The 24,037-nt window shown below is 32.9% G+C and overlaps 1 protein-coding gene across 4 annotated transcripts in view; it reads left to right on the top strand.

Annotated features, from left to right (window-relative positions):
- Window positions 1-13,388: 13,388 nt before the first annotated feature.
- LOC127719516 (uncharacterized) overlaps window positions 13,389-24,037 on the top strand; it is a 43,074-nt gene continuing 32,425 nt past the window's right edge. For all 4 annotated transcript variants that reach the window (XR_007990349.1, XM_052225672.1, XM_052225691.1 and 1 more), the window contains exons 1-2: window positions 13,389-13,439; window positions 20,323-20,609. Coding sequence is in view for 3 of the 4 variants with exons in the window: in XM_052225672.1 (XP_052081632.1) it covers window positions 20,372-20,609 (238 nt within the window). In the remaining variant the exon portion in view is untranslated. The remainder of the gene's footprint in view (window positions 13,440-20,322; window positions 20,610-24,037) is intronic.

The following is a 24,037-nucleotide window of genomic DNA, read 5'->3' as shown; positions in this document are numbered from 1 at the left end:
TGGTTGCGGGGATGGCGTTATCTATTTTTTGAAAGCTTTATATTTTCAGAAGGTAGAAGACCTGGATGCTTCATACCTTGTGTGCAGATACCTTATGTTAGGAAGTTTCTGTCTGTCATATGTTCATTGTCCTTGATCTCATTTTCATGGTTCAGTAACTGCTTGAAAAAGAATTACAGTTTTTTTTCACTTATTATGAGTAATAGGATAACTATATTTTGGTATATGGGTTCCTTGCAACGTCTACATGTCTGTCAGATAGGGTTCACCTGACCGCGACCTTATTCTATGGATCAGTGATCATGGTAAACGAGGTCAAGTTTGTATCTCAGATACTATAAGCAATAGGTCAACTATATTTGGTGTATGGAATGATTGTAAGGTGTACATTGGCTAGAGGTAAAGGGGGGAATGTTGAGATCTCACAAAACATGTTTAAACCTGCCGCATTTTTGCGCCTGTCCCAAGTCGGTGGCCTCTGGCCTTTATTAGTCGTGTATGTTTTTTGAATTTTAGTTCATTTATATGTTTCGGAGTTTAGTGTGACGTCCATTTTCACTGAACTATTACATATTTTTGTTTAAGAGGACAGCTGAAGCCCGCCTCCGGGTGCGGGATTTTCTCGCTGTGTTGAAGACCCATTGGTGGCATTGGACTGTTTTCTGCTCTTCGGTCGGGTTGTTGTCTCTTTGACACATTCCCCATTTCCATTCTCAATTTTATGTCCGACTGACATGTTTCATCTGACATTGACCTCAGTTTCATGGTTCATTGGACAATGTTTAGTTTTTGTGGTTTGGTCTAATTCTCAGATAATATAAGCAACAGGTCACTATATTTGGTGTATGGACTGATTGTCAGGTGTACATGTCCGTCTGGCAGGTTTCATTTGACCTTAACCTCATTTTCATGGTTCTTTTGACAATTTTTAGTTTTTGTGGTTTGGTCTATTTGTCAGATATTATAAGCAAAAGGTCAATTCTATTTGGTGTATGGAATGATTGTAAGGTGTACATGTCTGTCTGGCAGGGTTCATTTGACCTTGACCTCATGCATTTTCATGGTTCATTGGTCAATGTTAAGATTTTGTGGTTTGACCTGATTCTCGGGTACTATTAGCAATAGGACCACGCGCACTATATTTGGTGTACTGAATGATTGTAAGGTGTCAATCTGGCATGGTTTATCTGACCGTGACCTCATTTTCATAGTACATGTACATTGATAATGTTAAATTTATGACATACTTGTAGCGAAACATTCATATTACAAACTTTTAACATGAATTCAATGGTAAGTTAAACAGGCGAGATATTTCAGCGTATGCACTCTTGTTTGGCTTTTATTTATAAATTAACTTATGTTTTTTTTTTTTTACACAATTGCGTATTTAGGTAGAAACGACGAAAAACACAAAGGAGGAGTAGCAATTATAATGAACAGAAACATAACAAAGGCGATGATAGAGTATGCACCTGTATTAAACGAAACAATAATGCGAGCTCGCTTCCAAGCAATGCAGGGAAAACTAACCATCATTCAATGCTATGCTCCGACAAATGAAGCAGACGATGAAGAGAAAACAGATTTCTATCTAGCTCTACAATCTGAGATAGAAAAAGTACCAAAACATGATGGTACAATAGTGATGAACGATTTAAACGGCAAAGTTGGAAATGATAACAACGAGAATAAAAGAGTGAAGGGGGAAAATACGTCTGTCGCAAAATCAACGACAATGGAGAACGCTTAGTAGATTTATTTGGAGTCAATAACTTAGTAATAGGGGGTACTATCTTCCTTCTTCCCTCATAGAGATATACATACGCTGACATGGATTTCTCCAAATGGTAGAGACAAGAAGTAAATAGACCATATTATCATTTATGGAAAGTGGAAAAGATAATTGCGAGATGAATATGTTATGAGGGGGGGGGGGGGGGAGGGGGGGGGCAGATCTTGCTAGTGACCACCATCTAGTAATTGCAAACACCAAACTAAAACTTAAAAAGTTATATACCCATGTAAATGTAAAAAGAAAATTTGATGTTGGCAAATTACAAATTACAAACCCCAAAAATCCAGCAAGAGTTTAACCTGGAAATAAAAGAACAGGTTTCAGCTATTAGAAAACCTTATAACTGACGATACAAACACAATATCAGTCAATGATGAATGGCACATAAAATCTACACAGCAACCAGTAAAAAGTTCATCGGAAGATACCAAGACCTTGTTGATAAATATTCCGTATCAACTTCACAAATAATACACGATGGTCTTCAAGTATAGATTCTAGGTACTGACGTTGTTTATCATCTTAATTACGTGTTATAGTGTTCTTTTATTTGTCTTTGTAAATTATTTACGTTACTGTTTAGTCCATTTTTGGTAATATCCTCTTGGCGTTGCTCGGTACTTACATATTCATCCCACCATTGTTTTATTGTGCAATCGTCATTTTTGTCGAGCCTGCGACTTTTGTCGCAAAAACGAGTCATAGCGATCCTTCATTCCGTCGTCGGCGTCGTCGTCGGCGGCGCCCACAAATATTCACTCTGTGGTTAAAGTTTTTGAAATTCTAATAACATTCTTAAACTATCCTGGATTTCTACCAAACTTGGACAGAAGCTTGTTTATGATCATAAGATAGTAACCAGAAGTAAATTTTGTAAAAAAAAAAATCATGTTTATCCGTATTTTACTTATAAATGGAGCTTAGTTTTTCTGCCAGTTAACATTACATTCACTCTGTGGTTAAAGTTTTTAAAATTTTAATAACTTTCTTAAACTATCCTGGATTTCTACCAAACTTGGACAGAAGCTTGTTTATGATCATAAGATAGTATCCAGAAGTAAATTTAAAAAAAAAAAATCCTGTTTATCCGTATTTTACTTATAAATGGACTTAGTTTTTGTGCCAGTTAACATTACATTCACTCGATCTGAGGTTTAAGTTTTAAAAATTTTAATAACTTTCTTTAACTATCCTGGATTTGTACCAAACTTAGACAGAAGCTTGTTTATGATCAAAAGCTAGTATCTAGAAGGAAATTTTGTAAAAATTTATTTCCTGTTTTTCCGTATATTACTTATAAATGGACTTAGTTTTTTCTTCCAGTTAACATTACATACAGTCTGCAGTTAAAGTTTTTAAAACATTTATAAGATTCATTAACCATCCTGGATTTTTACCAAACTTGAACAGAAGCTTCTTACAATCAAAAGATAGTATCTAGAGGAAAATGTTTAATAATTTTTTCCCCATTTCCCAGGAGGGAAGTGCCAAGGCACGCATATTTTTATTTCTTTCTTTATATTCACTTACACTTTCGACTTTAAATATCATTACATTCAATCATCTTTTAATAATATTTTTCTTTTTCTTTTTTATTACTAATATTTTTTTTCCTTTTCCATTTCAAATCCTTTTCTATTACTTTTCTATTCTAATTTATATTGTATAACTTTGTAGACACAAGAAGATTTCTCAAATGATGATGGTGATGATTTACAGGCAGTATTTGCAGTAAATGAAGAAAATTAACAACAGTCAATATTTCAAATTACCATTGTAAATACTAGTCATGTATATTCTAATAAATAGTAAAAAAAAATTTCATTTTAGATAATGGAACCATCACAGACTTATGCATGAAAGTCATATTTTATAACTAACAAATTTTATTCTCTAATTTTTGTCTCGTCTTGACGGAGTCAAAAAGCGAGACATAGGTATGCTGTTTCCGGCGTCGGCGGCGGCGGCGTCAACAATGTATTAGTTTATGATTAGGTCTAGTTTATGGTGAACCACTAGTGGTAGGTCAATGATATTTGGTATGCAGTTGTATTAGCATTGGCACATCTCATTTCCATGGAGATTATTTGGCCCCACCCCCTCAGTCATGGTCTATTGACTTTGAAGCTTTGCCTAGTTTACATGTATTAGTTTGTGATTAGGTCAGTTTATGGGGAACCACTAGTGGTAGGTCAATGATATTTGGTATGCAGTTGTATAAGCATTGGCATATCTCATTTCCATGGAGATTATTTGGCCCCGCTCCCTCAGTCATGGTCTATTGACTTTGAAACTTTTGCTTAGTTTACATGTATTAGTTTGTGATTAGGTCAGTTTAAGATGAACCACTAATGTTAAGTCAATGATATTTGGTATGCAAATGTATTGGCATTTGCAAGTTTTATTTCCATGGAGATTATATAACCCCACACCCTCATTATGGTTCATTGACTTTGAAACTTTTACATAGTTTACAAGTTAATGTTTGTGTTTAGGTTTGTTTAAAGGGAACGACTTATGAGATTTCAGTGGTATTTGGTATGCAGTTGTATTGGCATTGGCACATCTCATTTCCATGGAGATTGTTTAGCCCTGTACCTTCAGTCATGGTTCATTGAATTTGAATATTTGCATAACTTACATATTAAAGTATTGCTATTTTAATTTCAACATTTGCATTATCAAAATAATAAATAGGCGAGACAGATCTCTGTGTTAAGTTTATTTATTCGTTCAGGTTCTTTGCAAATGGCACATCCACAAATTCTTTACTATTTTTATTTAGGACGACTCAATTCCTGATAAATAACATCTTGCGATAATACATTTTTATATTCATATTTATATTTGGTATGCAGTTGTATTGGCATTGGCACATCTCATTTCCATGGAGATTGTTTAGCCCTGTACCTTCAGTCATGGTTCATTGAATTTGAATATTTGCATAACTTACATATTAAAGTATTGCTATTTTAATTTCAACATTTGCATTATCAAAATAATAAATAGGCGAGACAGATCTCTGTGTTAAGTTTATTTATTCGTTCAGGTTCTTTGCAAATGGCACATCCACAAATTCTTTACTATTTTTATTTAGGACGACTCAATTCCTGATAAATAACATCTTGCGATAATACATTTTTATATTCATATTTATGTCACCTGGCCGTTAATCATTTTATTTTAATTGACTCTATAATCATTGAAAATGTTGTTTATGAGGAAAAAAATGCTTTGCATATTTCCTATAACGCACAATTTTCTTATTTGCACATATATTCTACTTTTTTAGTTGCATAAATTATTTTGAACAACATTTTATAATTGCATCTTCTATTTACATGCATTTTTATTGATGAATTAAGGGATAAATCATCAAACAATGTAAAAATATCTTCTTTATCATTTGTTCGTTCAATAAATTTATGTTTCAACTCTTTTATAAATCTATAGATTTGATTGCATACTGTATTCATTTTTTACAAGCATAACTTTTTCATACATTTCAAACGTTTTATTTCATATACTGTAAATCTATTATGTGCATTCCCCTATCACACTGAAAACATAGACAACAGCAAAAGTAGGCGAGACACTGGTTTGTTTTTCTTTGTTGACATATTTGTTTGTTTTTATTGTGATAAAGATTATAACACAATTTTGACTGCTGTATCCCTATTTTTGACATTTTTACCTATTATGTCTGTTAATTTGTTTTGTTCACACATTGTTGTCAATATAATGGAATTGTATGCGACTGTCATACAAGTGAGAGGTTTAGCTAGCTATGAAACCAGGTTTAATCCACCATTTTCTTCATAAGGAAATGCCTGTACCAAGTCAGGAATATTACAGTTGTTTTCCATTCGTTTGATATGTGTTTGAGCTTTTAATTTTGCCATTTGATAAGGGACTTTCCGTTTGGAATTTTCCGTGGAATTCGGTATTTTTGTTATTTTACTTTTCTTCTATACAAACTTCTCATGTACCATCAACTCTGAAGCTGACACTAGTTTCCTTGTAAAATCAGGAGTAAGGCAAGGATGTATTATGTCATCTGTGCTTTTTATAATTGCCATTAATTGGGTTATGAGAACTACCCTAGAAGAAAGTAACACTGGAATGAGATGGACACTATGTACCACGCTTGAGGATACAGACTATGCTGATGATTTAGCACTTTTATCGCATACCGAAGACCATATGCAGGAGAAGACAAGAAAGCTAGAAGAAAATGCTAGACTGATTGGACTTAATATCAATTCCAAGAAGACACAGTTAATGTACCTCAACACAGAGAGACTGCCTGTCATATTTGTAGAAGGGAAACAACTGGATACAGTAGACTCATTTAATTACATTACATGGGAATTTGTATAACAACATAAAGTGGTGCTGAAAGAGATATAAAGGTCAGAATAGGAAAAGCTAGATCAGCATTCATTATATAGGCAACATCTGGAAAACAGCCTTTTCAAAGAAGACCAAGCTTAGACTTTATAACAGCTGTGTACTATATATTCTCCTACATGGCTCAGAGTGCTGGAGTATGACTGAGAAAGACATCAACAGACTCTCCAGCTTCCATAACACCTCTCTGAGGAAGATAATGAAAATATATTTCCGATCGGCCAAATAAAATCTCCAACTAAGACCTACATGAGATCACAAACACCAAGGACATGGAGACTTTGTTGATACAAAAGAGATGGAGGTGGCTTGGTGATGTTCTACGCAAACCATCTGAAGACATGACCAAGGTAGCCCATAGATGGACACCAGAAGGTAAAAGAAAAAGAGGATGATCAAAAACAACGTGGAGGCGCACAATAGAAAATGAAATAAAGGAAAGAGAATATACTGGGGCACTGTGGAAAGAAAAGCAAACAACAGAGAAGAGTGAAGAAAACTTGTCCTTGCCCTATGTGCCATCAGGCATAGCAAGGACTAAGGAAGGAAGTAAGTAACTAAGATTTTAGCTCACCTGGCTCAAAAGGCCAAGTGAGCTTTTCTCATCATTTGTCGTCGTCCGTTAACTTTTACAAAAATCTGCTCTGAAATACTTTGCCAAATTTAACCAAACTTAGCCACAATCATCATTTGGGTATCTAGTTTTAAAAAATGTGTCTGGTGACCTCACTTGCTAACCAAAAATGGCCACCAGGGCTAAAAATAGAACATAGGGATAAAATGCAAGTTTTGTCTTTTATCTTGAAAACCGCTATAGATAGAGAAAATCTGACTGGTCAGAATGTTGAGCTCTATCTATTGTCTTTTTACATCGAAATTGTCAGACGACTTCTTATAGAAGTTATTGCCCTTAAATGACGATTTTTAACCATTTTTTTTGCATTTTTGACTAGTATTTTAAAAGTTATAATAGAAATAGAGAAACCTTAAATAACAAAAAAGATCAGCAAGACAAGATTCGCTATTAAGTCAACACTGCTGAAATCGTCAGACGACTCCTTATTGGAATTTTTGCCCTTTAATGACCATTTTTACCAATATTTTGCGTGTTGCCTTATATCTTCAAAATTATAATAGATAGGTAGAAACTTAATTGTCATTTCCATGACTTTTATAGCTGATTGGTACGGATTTTACTCATTGTTGAAGTCCGTACGGTGACCTATAGTTGTTAATTTCTGTGTCATTTGGTCTCTTGTGGAGAGTTGTCTCATTGGCAATCATACCACATCTTCTTATTTTTATAAAAACGATCAGCAAGACAAAATCTACTATTAAATTCAATTTGGAGGAAATCGTTCGACGACTCCTTATTGGTGTTATTGCCCTTTAATGACGAATTTTACCATTTTTTTGTGTTTTGCTTTATATCTTAAAAATTTTAATAGATATAAAGAAACTTGAATAACCAAAAAATGATCAGCAAGACAAGATCTACATATAAGGGAAATTGCTTGTTGAAGATGCACATTGAACTAAGTGAGCGACACCGACAGGCTCTTTAGGAGGCTTTAGTTTAAGTCAACATAACACTTTTATTCTCACTACAACAATCATAGGCAAGACACATGGCATTGCAGAACCACTTACAAATTTTCTAATAAAACATTTGGTATTGCTTGTGAGACTTCATAGAAGTCCGTACTCATTTTATTTGTCTTTACAGTGCAGTGGTATATTTAAGCTATTTCAGTTGGTCATTTTATTTGGCTTAGCCATCTGATTTTATTCAGCCCTCGAACCGACCTCTCGCAAAATTAAGATCATGTTACGGAAATAATTCAAATAATTTCCTTGGACCATAAATGTGTCAATATATCGTTTAACTGTTTTGTCATATATCAAATTGGACAAATAAACTTATTTAAATCATTAGATGGAGGTTATCTTTTGAAGTAGGCAAACAAGATAAATGTATATGAAACAATCAAATGGAGTTGATGAAAATTTGCACGAAATAACATCTCTCTACTGTATACATTGTTGATTTATAGCATAACTCGGAGAAGGACTTCTGATAGAATGAATTGAAGGCAGGGTTTATAAATAACCGTATGGATCAAACATGTCGCTATCTTCTTCTAAAAACATTTCCACAAACTAAATTTATATCATACATGAATCACAGACAACATGAATCATGGACTCATTATACATGCATGAATCTCAAACTGGATTACTGGATGAAGCTACCTTCAATGTGATTCAAATATTTTGATACTATAAAGTTTAAAATTTTGGTGAGGGATTGTTTTTTTTTATATTTGTTCTTAGTGTGGCTTGTATCGCAAGTAAGATGTTGTCTCGAAAATACCCCTTCAAGTTAATTTAATCTATAGAGAGGCTCAAAATCAGAGACCGAATACCCGCGAAATAACACACCTCGAACAAGTGTAGCCGTGACTGGAAATCGCGAAATTTATTTCCCGCGATAATAAATCATGTAATACCAGTCAAGTAGTCAGCACTTCTGAGTTAACATGAATAATCATTGATATGGTCATGATTATAAATTAAATGTTGACAAAACTTTAGAATTTTTTGAATAATAAGGATTTTCTACCCGAGGAATAGATCACTTAGCTGTATTTGGCAAAACCTTTCGGAATTTTGGGTCCCCAATGCTCTTCAACTTCATACTTTATTTTGTATTTTTAACTTTTTGATTCGAGCGTCACTGATGCGTCTTTTGTAGACAAAACGCATGTCTGGCGTAAACAATTTTAATCCTGTTATCTATGGTGAGTTTATTTACAGTGTAATGGGATTGACTCGAAAGATAGATTTGAATGAAATATTGCAAAACTGATGCTGTTATTATCTGCCCTAGTTTGTAATCAGTTTGTGCTGATCAAAACCTTCCTAATATGTAGTAATACTTTGCAAATATAGGACCGATTTGAGCAAACTTAACCTTAGGGGTGACCATTTGTCCTGTGTCATACAAACATAGGGTTAACCCTCTCCGTGAATAATGGAAGATACCAAAATGTGAAATCAAAATTTGTTTTATAAACTTTTTCGTGGGCTCGAAATTCAATTAGTGCATGTACTCTTTTATTGCCAAACAACTATGATGTTTACTTAAACCTGTAACTGTTTTTAAGAAATATTTGATGCATAAGGACATAAATTTCATGATGCCCCTCTATTCAGATTTTCCCAAATACGAATAGATCGAGGGTCATAGTTATATGCTATTGTAAAATCGTATGGATAAGAGCAAGAACACATAAGTTATTTAGTTAATTAGTGAAAATTAAGAAATATTAACCACAAATAATTACAAAAATAAAAATCAAAAATATACACAGAAAAATGGGGTCCATTCCTTAAGCGCCTGTGATTATTCTATTAAAATACCAATTATGAAGACAAACAAAAAATGCATCACTTCGAATGCTCTGGTCCCTGTCTATATGTGAAGGAACAATCACTTTGATTGTGCAAGGTTTATGACTATACGATTAAACCCCCTATTGTCATTTTCCAGGACAACAATTTTTACCATAGTATAAATTACTAAATTTGACGTTTCAGTGTATAATAAGGTCCTCGATGCTCTTCAGCTTCATATTCAACTATTTTGATTCGAGTGCACTGATCAGACTTGTGTAGTCGAAACGTGCGTCTGGTGTACAAAATTTTAAGCCTGGTATCTCTGATGAGTTGTTATAATATAAATTATTTATGAATGCAAAACAATACCCCAGGAGGTTGATTGCATATGAACAGAACAAATAGCGAACATGCATAAAAACATAAAATAAACAATATCCTATATAGTAAAGAAAATAATAATACGTATCCTGTATAATATTATGCGGATTTAGTTTATCAAATTAAAAGATGACCTTGGGCTTATCATAGACACTTTTTAATTCTGATTTGTTATGCAAGGTTATTTTTAAATATCTTCTAGAGATGTAGCCATCCAACAATAGGTTATGTTTTCGGATTAATGTGAATTCCAGGTATTTACCTGTAACAGGTTGAAAATGTATAAAAAATGAACTAAAACTAAATATAAACAGAGAAATCCGCCTTAAAATTTCAAGAATTACATATTGAGTTTACTTTACAATGTATAATTTTTTTTAATACAATAAGAATAAGATGAAGAAAAGATATTTTAAAGCTATAATTTTACGATTATTCAAATACATGTAGTTTAAAGAAGACAGTATACATTATAAGTAATGTATCTAAATGCAGGTCCTTTCATACCAGTAATGGATAGATCTTTACTACAAGAGGTACTGGATTTGGTTAACAGAATAGAGGATAATGGGCAAAAAGTGCAAAAGAATAAATGGCTAAAATAATATAGAACAGAGAAAAATCGGCCCAAAAAATAAAGAATAGAGAATAATGGGCAACATTAATTAATAATAGAGAAAAATGGTATATAAAGTTTAAAGAATAAAAAAGGAACCCCATCCAGACCCACCTACAATTGCAGGTTGAAAAAAATACGGTCCTTTTTGCTATAAAGTTTGTTAGCATGTTTGCATTTAGTCAAGCAGTGTAATAAAAAAGACAGACATTTGCAGACATTGGATATTTATACAAAGAAGAAGATGTGGTATGATTGCCAATGATACACCAACTATCCACCAGGTACCATGCACATGACGTGAATGTAAGCAATGATGGCTAACATACCATCTTACATATAAACATAAATCGACGATCCAATTTGTCTGGTCACGCCCTATTCGAAGTTTTAACAACCTTTAAAACGAAACTCAAGCAGATCCGAATACTAGACAAATCGGACTCTTTATAGAAAAGACTATCCGAACCGTGTATATAGAAAAGTCGGACAGTCTATATATTGAATATAAAAAAGAAGATGTGGTATGATTGCCAATGAGACAAATCTCCACAAGAGACCAAATGACACAGAAATTAACAACTATAGGTCACCGTACGGCCTTCAACAATGAGCAAAGCCAATACCGCACAGTCAGCTATAAAAGGCCCCGAAATGACAATGTAAAACAATTCAAACGAGAAAACTAACGGCCTGATTTATGTACAAAAAATGAACGAAAAACAAATATGTAACAGATAAACAAACGACAAACACTGAATTACAGGCTCCTGACTTGGGACAGACACAAACATACATTATGTGGCGGGGTTAAACATGCTAGCGGGATCCCAACCCTCCCCTAACCTAAAATAGTGGTGTACAGTACAACATAAAAACGAACTATAAAAATTAGTTGAAAGAGGCTTAACTAAAATCATGCATCTAAGACTAAATTATCAATCCGTACACATCCAACATCCAATGGATTTAGTATAAAGACGTCATAAACAGTCAGAGAAAAGCATGACCTTGTGCAATACCAAGATACAGGTATCGACAGATTGTAGATCCATGAATGTGTATATGTATATAACAATAATATTTAGTTTTCTTTTAATTTACTGATAACAAAATCAATATTAGTACCAATAAAAACAATATTTAATGATCTAATTACAGTGTTGAATTGGTAACCTTTTAGAATAAGTTTATTTAAAGGATCGATAAGTTTACCAGGATCGTTTCTAAATTTCCGGGCACGGTAAACAAAATTGCCGTAAAAATGAGGATGTGCAATCCCGTTTGAAATAAGTTTTCTACAGGTACAACCAAACTTCAAAACCAAATCTTTATATCTGCGGAAGAATTTAGTAAAGGTTTTAAGTAATTTGTGGTAACGAAATCCCTGGCTTAATAATTTACCAGTAATACATAGATTACGTTCGTTAAAATCAAAAACGTCACAACAGACACGGGCCTGCCGCATAGCGAACGAGTTGTGAAATATAAACACCATAAGATGTTGCCAAAGGAACATCATCATCCAAAAAGGGAAAATTAACAATAGGGAACGAAAAATCGTCCCTTTTGTCGTACATTTTAGTGTGGAGTTTCCCGTGTAAAACTGAAATATGTAAATCTAGGAAAGGACAGTTGTTACCGTTTAAATTTGATTTATTTAAAGTAAGTTCCTTTGGGTAAATTTCGGCAGTATATTGAGAAAATTCTTGATTATTTAACGAAAAAATATCATCAAGATAACGGTAAGTGTTGTTGAATTTATCAATTAAATGCAATTTAGACGGGTCTTTACTGAGTTTGGTCATAAACTGTGCTTCACAACAGTACAAAAACAAATCTGCTATTGAAGGGGCGCAATTAGTACCCATAGGAATACCCACAACCTGTCGATAAACTTTGCTGCCGAAACGTACATAAATGTTATCAAGGAGAAAATTAACAGCTTGAAGACAACTTGGACAGTTCTATGGACACAAATGGGACCTTTAATAGACATAATTCTGTTCGTTTGGTCTCAACAATGAGAAAAACAAAAGGCATGATAAAATTTGAATCATTTAAAACGACAAAACCAGATAACTGATTTATGCTAAAACAATAAATCTGAATCAGATATTGCAGTCTTCAACCACTAATTTACATATTCTTGACATAGGACAGGCATATGGAGAATGTGGCAATATAATCTTTCTCCTGGCCAGGGACAGTGGTGTAACAGCTATACAAAGTATAAAAATCAATGAGTTGGAAAGGGTGTGATTCGTCTAAATGACATGTAGCACAAATCAACTAACAAAAAGACAAACGAAACAAGGCACTAATCTTAAATACTGGCATTTATTAAATACTATAAAACTTGAAAGCTCAATACAACTAACAAATAAATCATGTTTACCAGACTTAAATTTCAATCAGTGCACATCCAATAGAATAAGTGTAAATATGTCATAAACAGCAAGAGAAAGTCAAAATATAAGTATCGACATGATAGGCCAATAAGTGTTCATGACTGTATAGCAATGCACTTTTTCTAACGTCTTTTAATTAATACAGCTTGAGTGTCCTGACACAGATTATACTTGCTTAAATACGTTACTTTATCTTTTATGTGTTTTTAACAATGGCAAGATATATGATTTCGTAAACAAATTTTCCGTATGATAACGGTGTCAGTATATCTATTGAAAGTTATTTATTTCAAGGACCTCATTTGTATTTATGTCAACTATATTGTCCAATCAAATCTTGATATAATGTATACATGTTTTAGCTCGAGAAAAATATCCTTACTAACTTTGGAAAGCATTTAAGCTCTCACTGAGGCGAGAACAGGTTTGTTGTTTATATACTTAATGTAGTACTATGATGACTTACTACATTATGTGAGTTAGACGAATCTACTTTTGAAACGATCAAATGCTTTTAATATATTATTTAGAAATAGTCTGACATACATTTTGAAATGATTTTGCTAGCTTCTTCCTCAATGAACTTAAACCTTAATAGCATAATTAAGGTCAAGGAACGGTAAATGAGTTATGTCGCAGATTTGTATAAAACTTTGGATACAACATTGGCAAGCTGAACTATAACTTAAATTCGAAAAAATGCATTTATCTCTTTTATTTTTCTGAAATATTATTGAATGCATTCTTTCAAATGAATGTACATTTGTAAAGAAAGCACACAGATTCGGCGAAAAATGATCTTAAATTTGTCTTTAAAATCGCCAAATCTTCAATTATATCAATCTAAGATCATTATATTTATCTATGTAAGAACAAATTCAGAATTGCCTAGTGTGAAAAATCTTTTCATAATATTTAATTATAAATATAATCTTTTGACAAGCTCGTGTCAGTAGCATTTATTACTCGTGTCATTTCTCTTTGTCCGGAACGAACATATCATTGAAGAATGTTGTTTTCTTTTGCTTTTTTGGGTGTTTTTTATATTATTATTCAAGGTTCAGTTAAAATGTAAACAACACACGGTTTTGTTAATTATAAGGTTATCAAGGGACAAGAACGCAAAGGAAAATATACAATCTAAACACTGTTCTGTGAAAGACAATATTTAATCAAGAACCAACAGATTTACTTTATCGCATCATTGTACCTGTATTTCAAAACAAAATTAAATTTAAGGTCATTTTTGTTTCCTTTTTCGTACAAACTTTACCTGCACATGCGTATCGATGAGATAATCATTCTCACACAAAAAAGTCACGTGGTCATCAAACAGAGAGTACCGGCCAAATAAGTCGTAATTTGAGTAGTCTACTTTGTAGATTGTTCAAATTGTTTAAAGATAAAACCATAACGCATATGTGAACTCAGATATTTGGTGCTTGGTAGTTAGCGTTCTTTGATATAACAATTGACGGGTTAGTTTTTATTGATACAGTTTTAATTTAACTGCATTCAAAATGGAGAAATAAGACCATGATATACTGGTTAGTTAATCAGTACTGACAAAAGAAGTCTGTATCATTATAATCATGCAGTTCATCCTCATTCAAAATTAAATGCTTATTGTTCGGATAATGTTATAAAAAAGGAATTTTGGTTGGTAAAAGTAGAGACAAACTAATTCCTCCTCAATTCTACTGGACAAGATCACCAATAATTTTAAATGACTTTCTTTGATTATAAAAAAAACATTGGCTGATATGCAAGTAATAGAGAAGGTAGTGTATTTCCTTGTTTATGTTATTCATTATAAACAGCTGCGGACAACTGACTTGTGTTGTCTAGTGGTGAATGAAGACGCCTTTTTGTATTGAAATGTTAATTTACATACTTTTCGACGGCTTATCTCAAATGAAAGGTAGCTAATAAGAGAAATTAAACATCACCGAGGAATAGCCATCACTGCTTTTGAGATTGTCTTTGTATACATGGTAAACACTGAAGCATTGGTTCCATACTTATTTCCAATTTGTATCAATTTTCATGTTGACCGGCTTGCTTGTAAATCTTATTTCAACGATCTTTTTTGAAGCTTCTCTTTATCTACTATAGTTTTTGATAAAAATGCAAAAAATAGGCAAAACTCATTAGTCAGAAGGAAGTAACGCCTATATGGAGTCGATTGACAATTTCAGCGATGTTGACTTACTTGTAGATCATATTGTAAAAAGATTAGGTATTTACTGTTCGTCTATTACAGTTTGTGCAAAAAACGCCAATATTGATAAAATCAGGTCGACCATGTTGTCTTATTTCAGATCTCATCTTGCTTAAAAAAAAAATTTATATTGTTGCTCCCTATCTATAATGATTTCTGCAAAAATTTTAAAAATGGGTAAACAATTTCATTCAAAGGGGTTAATTGACGATTTCAGGCTCTGAACTTATTTGTAGGTCTTATTTCGCCTATCATATTTGCGATTTACAGTTTCTCTCGATCTATTATAACAGTGTCTGCTAAAATTCCAAAACGGGTAAAAAGTGTGATTCAGTGACAATAACTCATATGTAGCTCTTATTGTGTTTAATATTTCCTCAATGAACTTTAATGTTAAAAACGTAAGGAACGGTAAGTGGGCTATATCGCAGATGTGATATAACATTGGCACTTTGAACTATAACTAAAATTCTTCAGTCTAATCAATCGTCACATGGTCATAAAAAATAACTTGGAAATAAGTATTTGATATTAGCAGACTGTTCTAATTATTTTTAAGTTGAAACATAAAGCATGTGAATTCAGATATTCGGTGTTTGGTAGTAAGTGGTCTTTATTATAATAATTGACTGGTTTATTTAAATTTCAGATTTATTTCAACTGCATTCAAAATTGATAAATAACGTCAGGTAATGGATCAAACTATATTGGTTAGTTTATCAGTACTGAGAAAACAGGCCTTTGTCACAACAATCATTGATATTTAATAGGGTTCAGTTCACCTTCATTCAAGATTAAAATTGCTTATTGTTCAGAAACATATTATAAAAAAGTGATTTTGGTTGGTAAAATAGAAATAAAAAAATTCCGCCGTAATTCTATTTGACAAGAACACCAACCACTTTAAATGACTATCTTTGAATATAAAAAAACATGGGAATGCAAGTAATAGAGAAAGTAATGTATTTCCTTGTTTACGTTATTCATTATAAGCAGTTGCAGCCAACTGACTTGTGTTAAGGACACCTTTTCGTATTGAAATGTTAATACACATACTTTTTGATGTCTAATTCCCAACGAAGAATAGCTAACAGGAGAAATTATAAATCACTGAATAATAGCAATGACTGCATCTGAGATTGTCTTTGTATACGAATGTATACTAAAGCATTGGTTTCATACTTATTTTCAGTATGTACCAAATGTTCATATAAGTCTACAGGTTTTTGTACTTTCAAGACATTTATGACTTAATCAAATAGATTTGTATAAATTAATGATAGACAGGAAAGTGGTGTTTCAGTGTTCTATCAGTGTTAATAATTTTCCTATTTTCGCGTATTATCTGAAACCTATAATCTATAAGTAAAACCTTTAAACAACAAATTGTATCAAAATAAAAAGATGTGCAACAAGAAGCTCCTAAATTCCAGAACCGCTCATGTTTTTTACCTCATTATATTTGCTTAACTGATTGGAATAAAGGTATAAATCAATATTAAAAAGGCATATCTTTACTAGCTCTTAAGTGCCTCTTATTACAATTTCTTCTTATCTATTAGTTTTTGCAAACAAGCAAAAATGGATAATCTTCGTCTTTTAAGGTCAAAACTCCTATAAGGTGTCAAAGATTTCGGCCATGATGACTTATTTGTAGATCTTAATTTGAAAATTAAAAGATTCTCTCTATCTACTATAATTGCCATGAAAAATGCAAAAAGGATAAGAATTCCGATAGAGGGTCAATTGATTTTTGCCATGTTTGACAGATATGTAGATCTTCTAGTTCAGGTCATTTTCTGTTAAAACATTCTTTCTTTCTATTATAGTTTTCAAGATGATAACCAAAAAACTCCATATTTCTTAATATTGATCTTTCTCCGGAAATTCCTCAAAAATGAGTTGTTGATTTTTTCCTTGAACAAATATGGTTGCTGTTGCAAAAAAAAATAAGAAAGGGAAGAATGCAGTTATTGGATCATATCTCAAATACTAAAGTAATTAGAGCAAAACAGACAAATGGGTAAAAAAGAACAACATGTCAACATTTGTGGATAAAGCATAAACTATAGCAGGTAGAGAGAATCTTTCAATAGTTATCATGTTCAACAAAAGAATATTTACAAATAAGTCAACTGGAAAAAATCGTTAATTTACCCCTTTTAAGAGTTGTTGCCCTTGAAAGTTGTTTTTACCAATTTTTGTAAAATTGAGAATGGAAATGGGGAATGTGTCAAAGAGACAACAACCCGACCAAAGAACAGAAAACAGCCCAAGGCCACCAATGAGTCTTCAACACAGCAAGAAAATCCCGCACTCGGAGGCGGGCTTCAGCTGGCCCCTAAACAAAAATGTGTACTAGTTCAGTGAAAATGAACGTCACACTAAACTCCGAAAGATATAAATGAACTAAAACTGAAAAAATAACATACAAGACTAACAAAGGCAGAGGCTCCTGACTTGGGACATGCGCAAATATGCGGCGGGTTAAACATGATTGTGAGATCTCACACCCCTATACCTCTACCCAATGCAGAATAAACAAACCCTCAACAGTACGCACAATAAAACTCAGGTTAAAAGAAAACTGAGTCCGATGTCAGAATAGGTAACAAAAGGAACTAAGCAAAATGACAATGATACATAAATTAACAAAGGACTACGAGCAGTTGCTGACATGCTAGCTCCAGACCTCAATTAAACTGATTGATAGATTATGTATTCATCAAATAAAATTCAAGCACAATCCCTCCCTTTAGGTATTTAGTATCATACCATCATAAAATATATGAGAAGAACATAACCCGTATCATGCCAACAACTGGTTTTAGAATAAATGTTTTTATTTCCGATGCAAAGACCCTATGAGTGACTCAATATTAATTCCAAAATATGCCATCTTTAACGATCTGACAACAGTATCGTAACTATATCCTTTCTGAATAAGTCTGTTTAAAGGTTTGGTTAGCTTTTGAGGTGAACGACGACATTTTTGTGCTTTGTATAGAATATTACCATAAAAGATTTGATGTGAAATACCTGAACGTATAAGATGTCTGCATGTTGATTTATATTTACGAATGATGTCCTTGTACCGATGGTTAAAGTTAGTAAATGTTTTGACTAGTTTGTGATATCGAAACCCTGGAGTAACAATTTTTCAGTAATACAGAGATTTCTTTCTTAAAATCAAATACGTTGTTACATACACGAGCGAATCGAACAAGTTGAGATATATAAACACAATAAGATGGTGACAAAGGAACGTCACCATCTAAAAATGGATAATTAACAATAGGAAGTGAAAAATCATCTCTTTTATCGTAAATTGTGGTATTAAGCTTCCCGTTAAAGATCCAGGAAAAGGCAGTGTTCATTGTTAGTATTAGCTTTATTTAAAGTCAGTTCAGCAGGATGAATCTCTTTAGTGTACATACTGAAGTCATCATTATTGAGAGCCAATATATCATCCAAATATCTAAACGTGTTATTAAATTTTTGTATCAAAAGTTGTTTCGATGGGTCTTTGCTGATTTTAGTCATAAATTGTAACTCATAACATTACAGAAAAAGGTCCGCAATAAGTGGTGCACAGTTAGTTCCAATTGGAATTCAGATAACTTGACGATATACGGAATCTCCATAGCGAACAAAAATGTTTTCTAGTAAAAATGCAAGTGTAGTTATCGTATCAAAGCAGGTCCAATTGACTCTTTTGTTTGTTGTTACTAAAACAATGACCTATTTTAATAAAAGACGAGTCGTGCTGGGTAGCTTGAAAGATTTTTACAAACAAATTATCTGGACATTCCCCCCGTCAATAACTTATTGATCTTGGTACTGAAGAAAATTAGATTTAACCTGAATGCTCTCGAAAAGCTGTATCTTAAATGATGATTGAAAAAAGTTGTTTGATGAAAAAAAAAATGATGGCGAGGAACGTTAAAAGTAAGTATCGATTTGCCATTAGTTCACCTAGTCCAAATGTCTTATGAGTTATTTCCATTACATGGTCGTCCGTCGTCGAATGTCCGTCGTCTGTCCGTCCATCGTCCGTTCGCCCGTCCAACCGTCCGTCCGTCTGTTCGTCCGGCCGTCCGTCTGTCCGTCTGTCCGTCCGTCGTCAACATGTCGGACAATAACTCAAAAACACTTTCATCAATTTGCATGAAACTTTGGTGAATTGTTAATATCTATTGACGTGAGCTCCCTTTTGATTTTTATAAATTTTATATTTTACGTTTCAGAGTAATGGGATTTTATTCATAAAAAGGGGTGATTTTCCAGTTTTCGGACAATATCTTTAAATGCTTTGAGCAGTTTGCTTTAAACTTTGGTGACTGGTTTATAGCTATTAAGACAACTTCTCTTTAGTTGTTCATAAATTTCTGATATGACATTGAGAAGTTATTGAACTTTATTCTACGAAAAAGCGACGGGCGTATCTGTTTATTTTTATTTTTATTTTGGACCATGGTGTTGTTTGTTTTTATTGGAATTATGATCATCGACACCCCTCCCGCATTGATATCTTTTCTTTCTTTTTTACAACCATACAAATACTTGTACAGTAACAAGTCATTATTAAGTCGTAAAAGCGCATAAAAAACACAAAGCTCTATTTTATATGACTGGAGTTCATTATTTTACGTTGACTTATCAGTGGAGCTCGAATAAAACAGTTTGAAGGCTATGTAAAATGCAAAAAGATAATAACCAAAACTCATAAAAATGTGCACAATCTGGCAATTGCTATCTATGCCTGGAGATAGAGAAACTTAAATGTTTCAAATATTTTCTATCATTTTGTGAACAGTAAATTTATAGAAAATGGTCTCGTAAGACATGTGATCATTTTTGTTTTAAGAATTTTTGTTTATATTGACTTCATATTTTAATTGGTCCCTTTACAAGGATTTTGAAACCAGAGGAGCAACTATGCAAAGAAAAAATAATCTGAAACAAGACAAAAAGCTCAGAACTAGATATGAATAAAGTAAATATTGTGCAAATCAAACTTATATGGAAGACTAGTTGAAAAATGTTCAACTATTATAAAGTAAAGCAATTGTTTTTCACTTTTTAGAAGTTCCAAAAATAAATTTTATCTTATATTGAGAGAACGATTTCAAAAGATGGCTTTGTCTAAAGTAGCTGCTGTGCCATCACTAACAGAAGAAGAGACCAACTTCCTCAGATTCGCTAATCTTCTTATTCGTATTTCACCAAAAGCTGTTCGGGTTGTATTTGATAAGTATTTTCAACCTTGCGGATTGAATGTGGTGTTGACTCAGTCAAAAGGAAAACTGGAATCTTTAAATAAAAAAAAAATTCTTAACAAGTCACAGATGGAATTACTTTATCCTTTAAAAGGTATGAAAAAATATCCTTTTATATAATATTATGTTCTATTAAACACTGGTTTCCAAACCGTCACATTTTCTAAAATAAAAAAATGTCACAATTGATGACATTTATAGTCATCAATATGTAATTAGACGATGAAGAGGAACGATCTTAAATTGTGAACATATATTTTATACGTTAATATTATCATGTTGCATTTATAATAGGTTTTAACTACGACGGGGTCAGTACTGCTAATTCAAATCATGATAGGAAATGCAAGCTCTAGAATATCGTTTCCGTTTCGTATTGAAATAGAGCTACATACTCCCAATGCAGGCGCTGCTGGAATGTTGCTACATAGAAATGGACAATTCACAATTAGGAAGCTGAAATCATCCCTTTTGTCGTAAAGTTTTGTTCTTTACCGACTCTCATTATTAATTTCTAGATGTAAGTCAAGACTTGACGTAGACTTAACTGCATCTGTTGTATCCTTTATTTCAAATTCGATGAGATAGATAAGTTCAACACAGTCAGCAATTTTGGAATTAGTTAGTAAGGGGACATCATCTATATAGAGGAAAGCGAAGTTAAAGGCTAATGCTAGTTGTTATAAAACTGACGTTTCAACTCCTTCAGGAAAAATGAACTTGTTAATAGTTTTGATATTCTGTTTAACCCTTCTGGGTTGTGTGCTTTTATATTTTTCGGGTTCCAATCTTATGAACGTTATTCTAGAAATATGTGCTGTGCGAATTGAAATCATATCAAACGTTTTTCTATCAATAAGTCACTACCGCTTAATATTAGTCCCCGTTAGTACCATATTCATATCATTTACTTAGAACTACAACTTGAACATATTGCATGAAAATTATTCTAGAAATAGTTGCTGTGAGCATGAAAACTATATCACACATTTTTGTTTTTTTATTCTCTTAAACAAATTTATGACTAAAAATCATCAAAACTATCACATAGAGAGAAAAAATATTATAAAAAAAGAAAACTCAACAAACCAAAATTTTGCTGAATCCTCATAGCTGTTAAATCCTTGTATCCGAAGCGTGTGACAGTTATCCATAACCTTGGTATCATTTTCGTTGTTCATTGTTCATTGGTCAATTTGAATATTCATGACTAGGGCCGAGGGTAACATACTAAAAGGAAATGGTATTCTATATTTGCTATATAAAATTATTATAAGATAAACATGTCCATCAGATAAGATTCTTTCATCTTTGGTCTAGTTTTATGGTCCATTGGTCAACGTTTTAGTTATTAGGTTCATTCTTTAGATGCTCTAGCATAAGAGAGACGGAAGATACCAAAGGGATATCAAACTCATAATACGATGACTATCTGGAAACGCCAAGGCGAAAACAAAAAATGACCCAAAGACAAACAGCAGTATATAGAAACAACATAGAAACTAAAGACTGAACAATACAAACCCTACAAAAACCCAAGGTAAGGGGATCTCAGGTGGTTCAGAAGGGTTAGCAGATCATGCTTCATATGTGGCACCGTCGTATTGCTCATGTAAGCACAAAATCGGGAATAAGTTATATATCAAATATCTTCTGTGTATAGATTAAAGGTAAGTGTACAAGTTCGTCTGACATGTTCATCTTGCCTTTGCCTCATTTTTCATGGGATATTGGTCAACGTTTAGTGTATGTCCTTTATTTATTAGGTTTTTCCACTTTTCTCCCCAAACACTGTTTTTCATGTGTGTGCATCTCCTTCGCAACCGTAAAAGATTACGACAAAATTATTTCACCAATTTGCTCGTTATATCCTCAGGATTTGACGGATACTTTTGACCGAAGTCATTCGGAGACTCCATATGAGAGTTATTTCCCCTAATGCATTTGATATAAGGGATATGCACTTTTAACTGGTAAACCATAAGAGATAGAGACCTAGGGTCTTTTGATTTGAGGTCCTTGGTCCAAAAAAACATAAGGTCAAGGTCACAGGTCAAGGTCATATTTTAAATTTTGATTTTGCCTTATTTTCACCTCTTTTCAAAAACCGTACAAGATATCGACAACACATATTTACTAAATTGTTAGTTGCGACATGTCGTAACACATACATATTGGTTGAAAGGGTACGCTAACATTAAATTCGAGTTTTCTCCCCTCTTATATTTAAAATTATGCATATGGTGATATAACTCATTAACCATATATAATTAAGACCTAGGGTCTTTTGATTTGAGGTCCTTGGTTTATGACCTTGAAATTGAGCTCAAGGTCATAGGTAAATTTGACATTCTAGATTTTGACCTTTGCTTTTACCTCATATGTATACATGATAAAGCCATGGGACTTTTTGCATTAGGTTGCAAGCCACTTGACCATGGAAAAGCCAACCGGAAGTGACCTTGTGTAAACCGGAAGTAGCTATTTTTGTACTTATTGAATGTAAAAGTATATTGAACCATATGTTTTTGGAATCAGTGTCAAGTAAACTATCAAATTATACCGGAAGTGAAATTTTTCAAACAGGAAGTAACAAATTATCTCCCTTTTTAGAAAAAAATGTAAAGAAACCATATATTTTTGGAATCAGCTTACTATAAGCTATCATTTGACGCTGGAAATGACATTCTAACCCTAATTTTAATAGTTTCATATCAAAATAGATCTTTACAGAGGGAAAGACCTTCAATTGTTCTCTGAACAATTGGTTTTTAATTATTTTTTTTTCTTCTTCCGCCAAACCCTTTTTTTGCGGTATAAAGTTATTTCGCAAGATGTCGCTTAGATATTTTGAATATTATATCGAGCTGTTATTGCGCTTTTAAAACTTATCTCGTTAAGGCGAAGACTTTTTTTTATTGTAAGAGTTATCTCCCCCAACACTGTTTTTCTTGTTAGTGTATCTCCTCCGTAACCAAAGAAGATAACGACAAAATTCTTTTTCATATTTGGTCGTTACATCCTCAGGAATTTTTGGCTGATTTGGATTGAAGAGATTGGGTGAAATCTTATAGGAGTTATATACCTTTACTAAATAAATTTGTCGTTATGATTTTGTAACTCATAAACCGTAAGCCATATAAACCTAGGGTCTTTTTATTTGAGGTCCTTGGGTCCTAAATTAGAAAATGAGGTCAAGGTCAAGGTCATGTTCTCAATTTTGACTTTTCCTTGTGATGAAGATATGATATATTTGGTCTGAAACAATCCAATGGCATCTTGTAGGAGTTATTGCACCTGAAATGTTTTATTTTAAGTTAAATTAAGTATTACTACAGATTGGTACATGATAAAGCCATAAGGTCTTTTGCAAAATGTTGGGTGACAAATGACCTTGAAAAATGTTAGCCGGAAGTGACCTTCAGTGAACTGGAAATAGTCATTTTTGCTCTAATGTCATGGAAAAGTACCTAGAATCCATATATTTTTTAAATGGGCATACATAAACCTAACATTTGAGAC

This window comes from Mytilus californianus, unplaced genomic scaffold (genome assembly GCF_021869535.1).
Source record: "Mytilus californianus isolate M0D057914Y unplaced genomic scaffold, xbMytCali1.0.p SCAF_1, whole genome shotgun sequence".
Lineage (NCBI taxonomy): Eukaryota > Metazoa > Mollusca > Bivalvia > Mytilida > Mytilidae > Mytilus > Mytilus californianus.
This window is presented reverse-complemented; position numbering and strand designations above follow the sequence as displayed.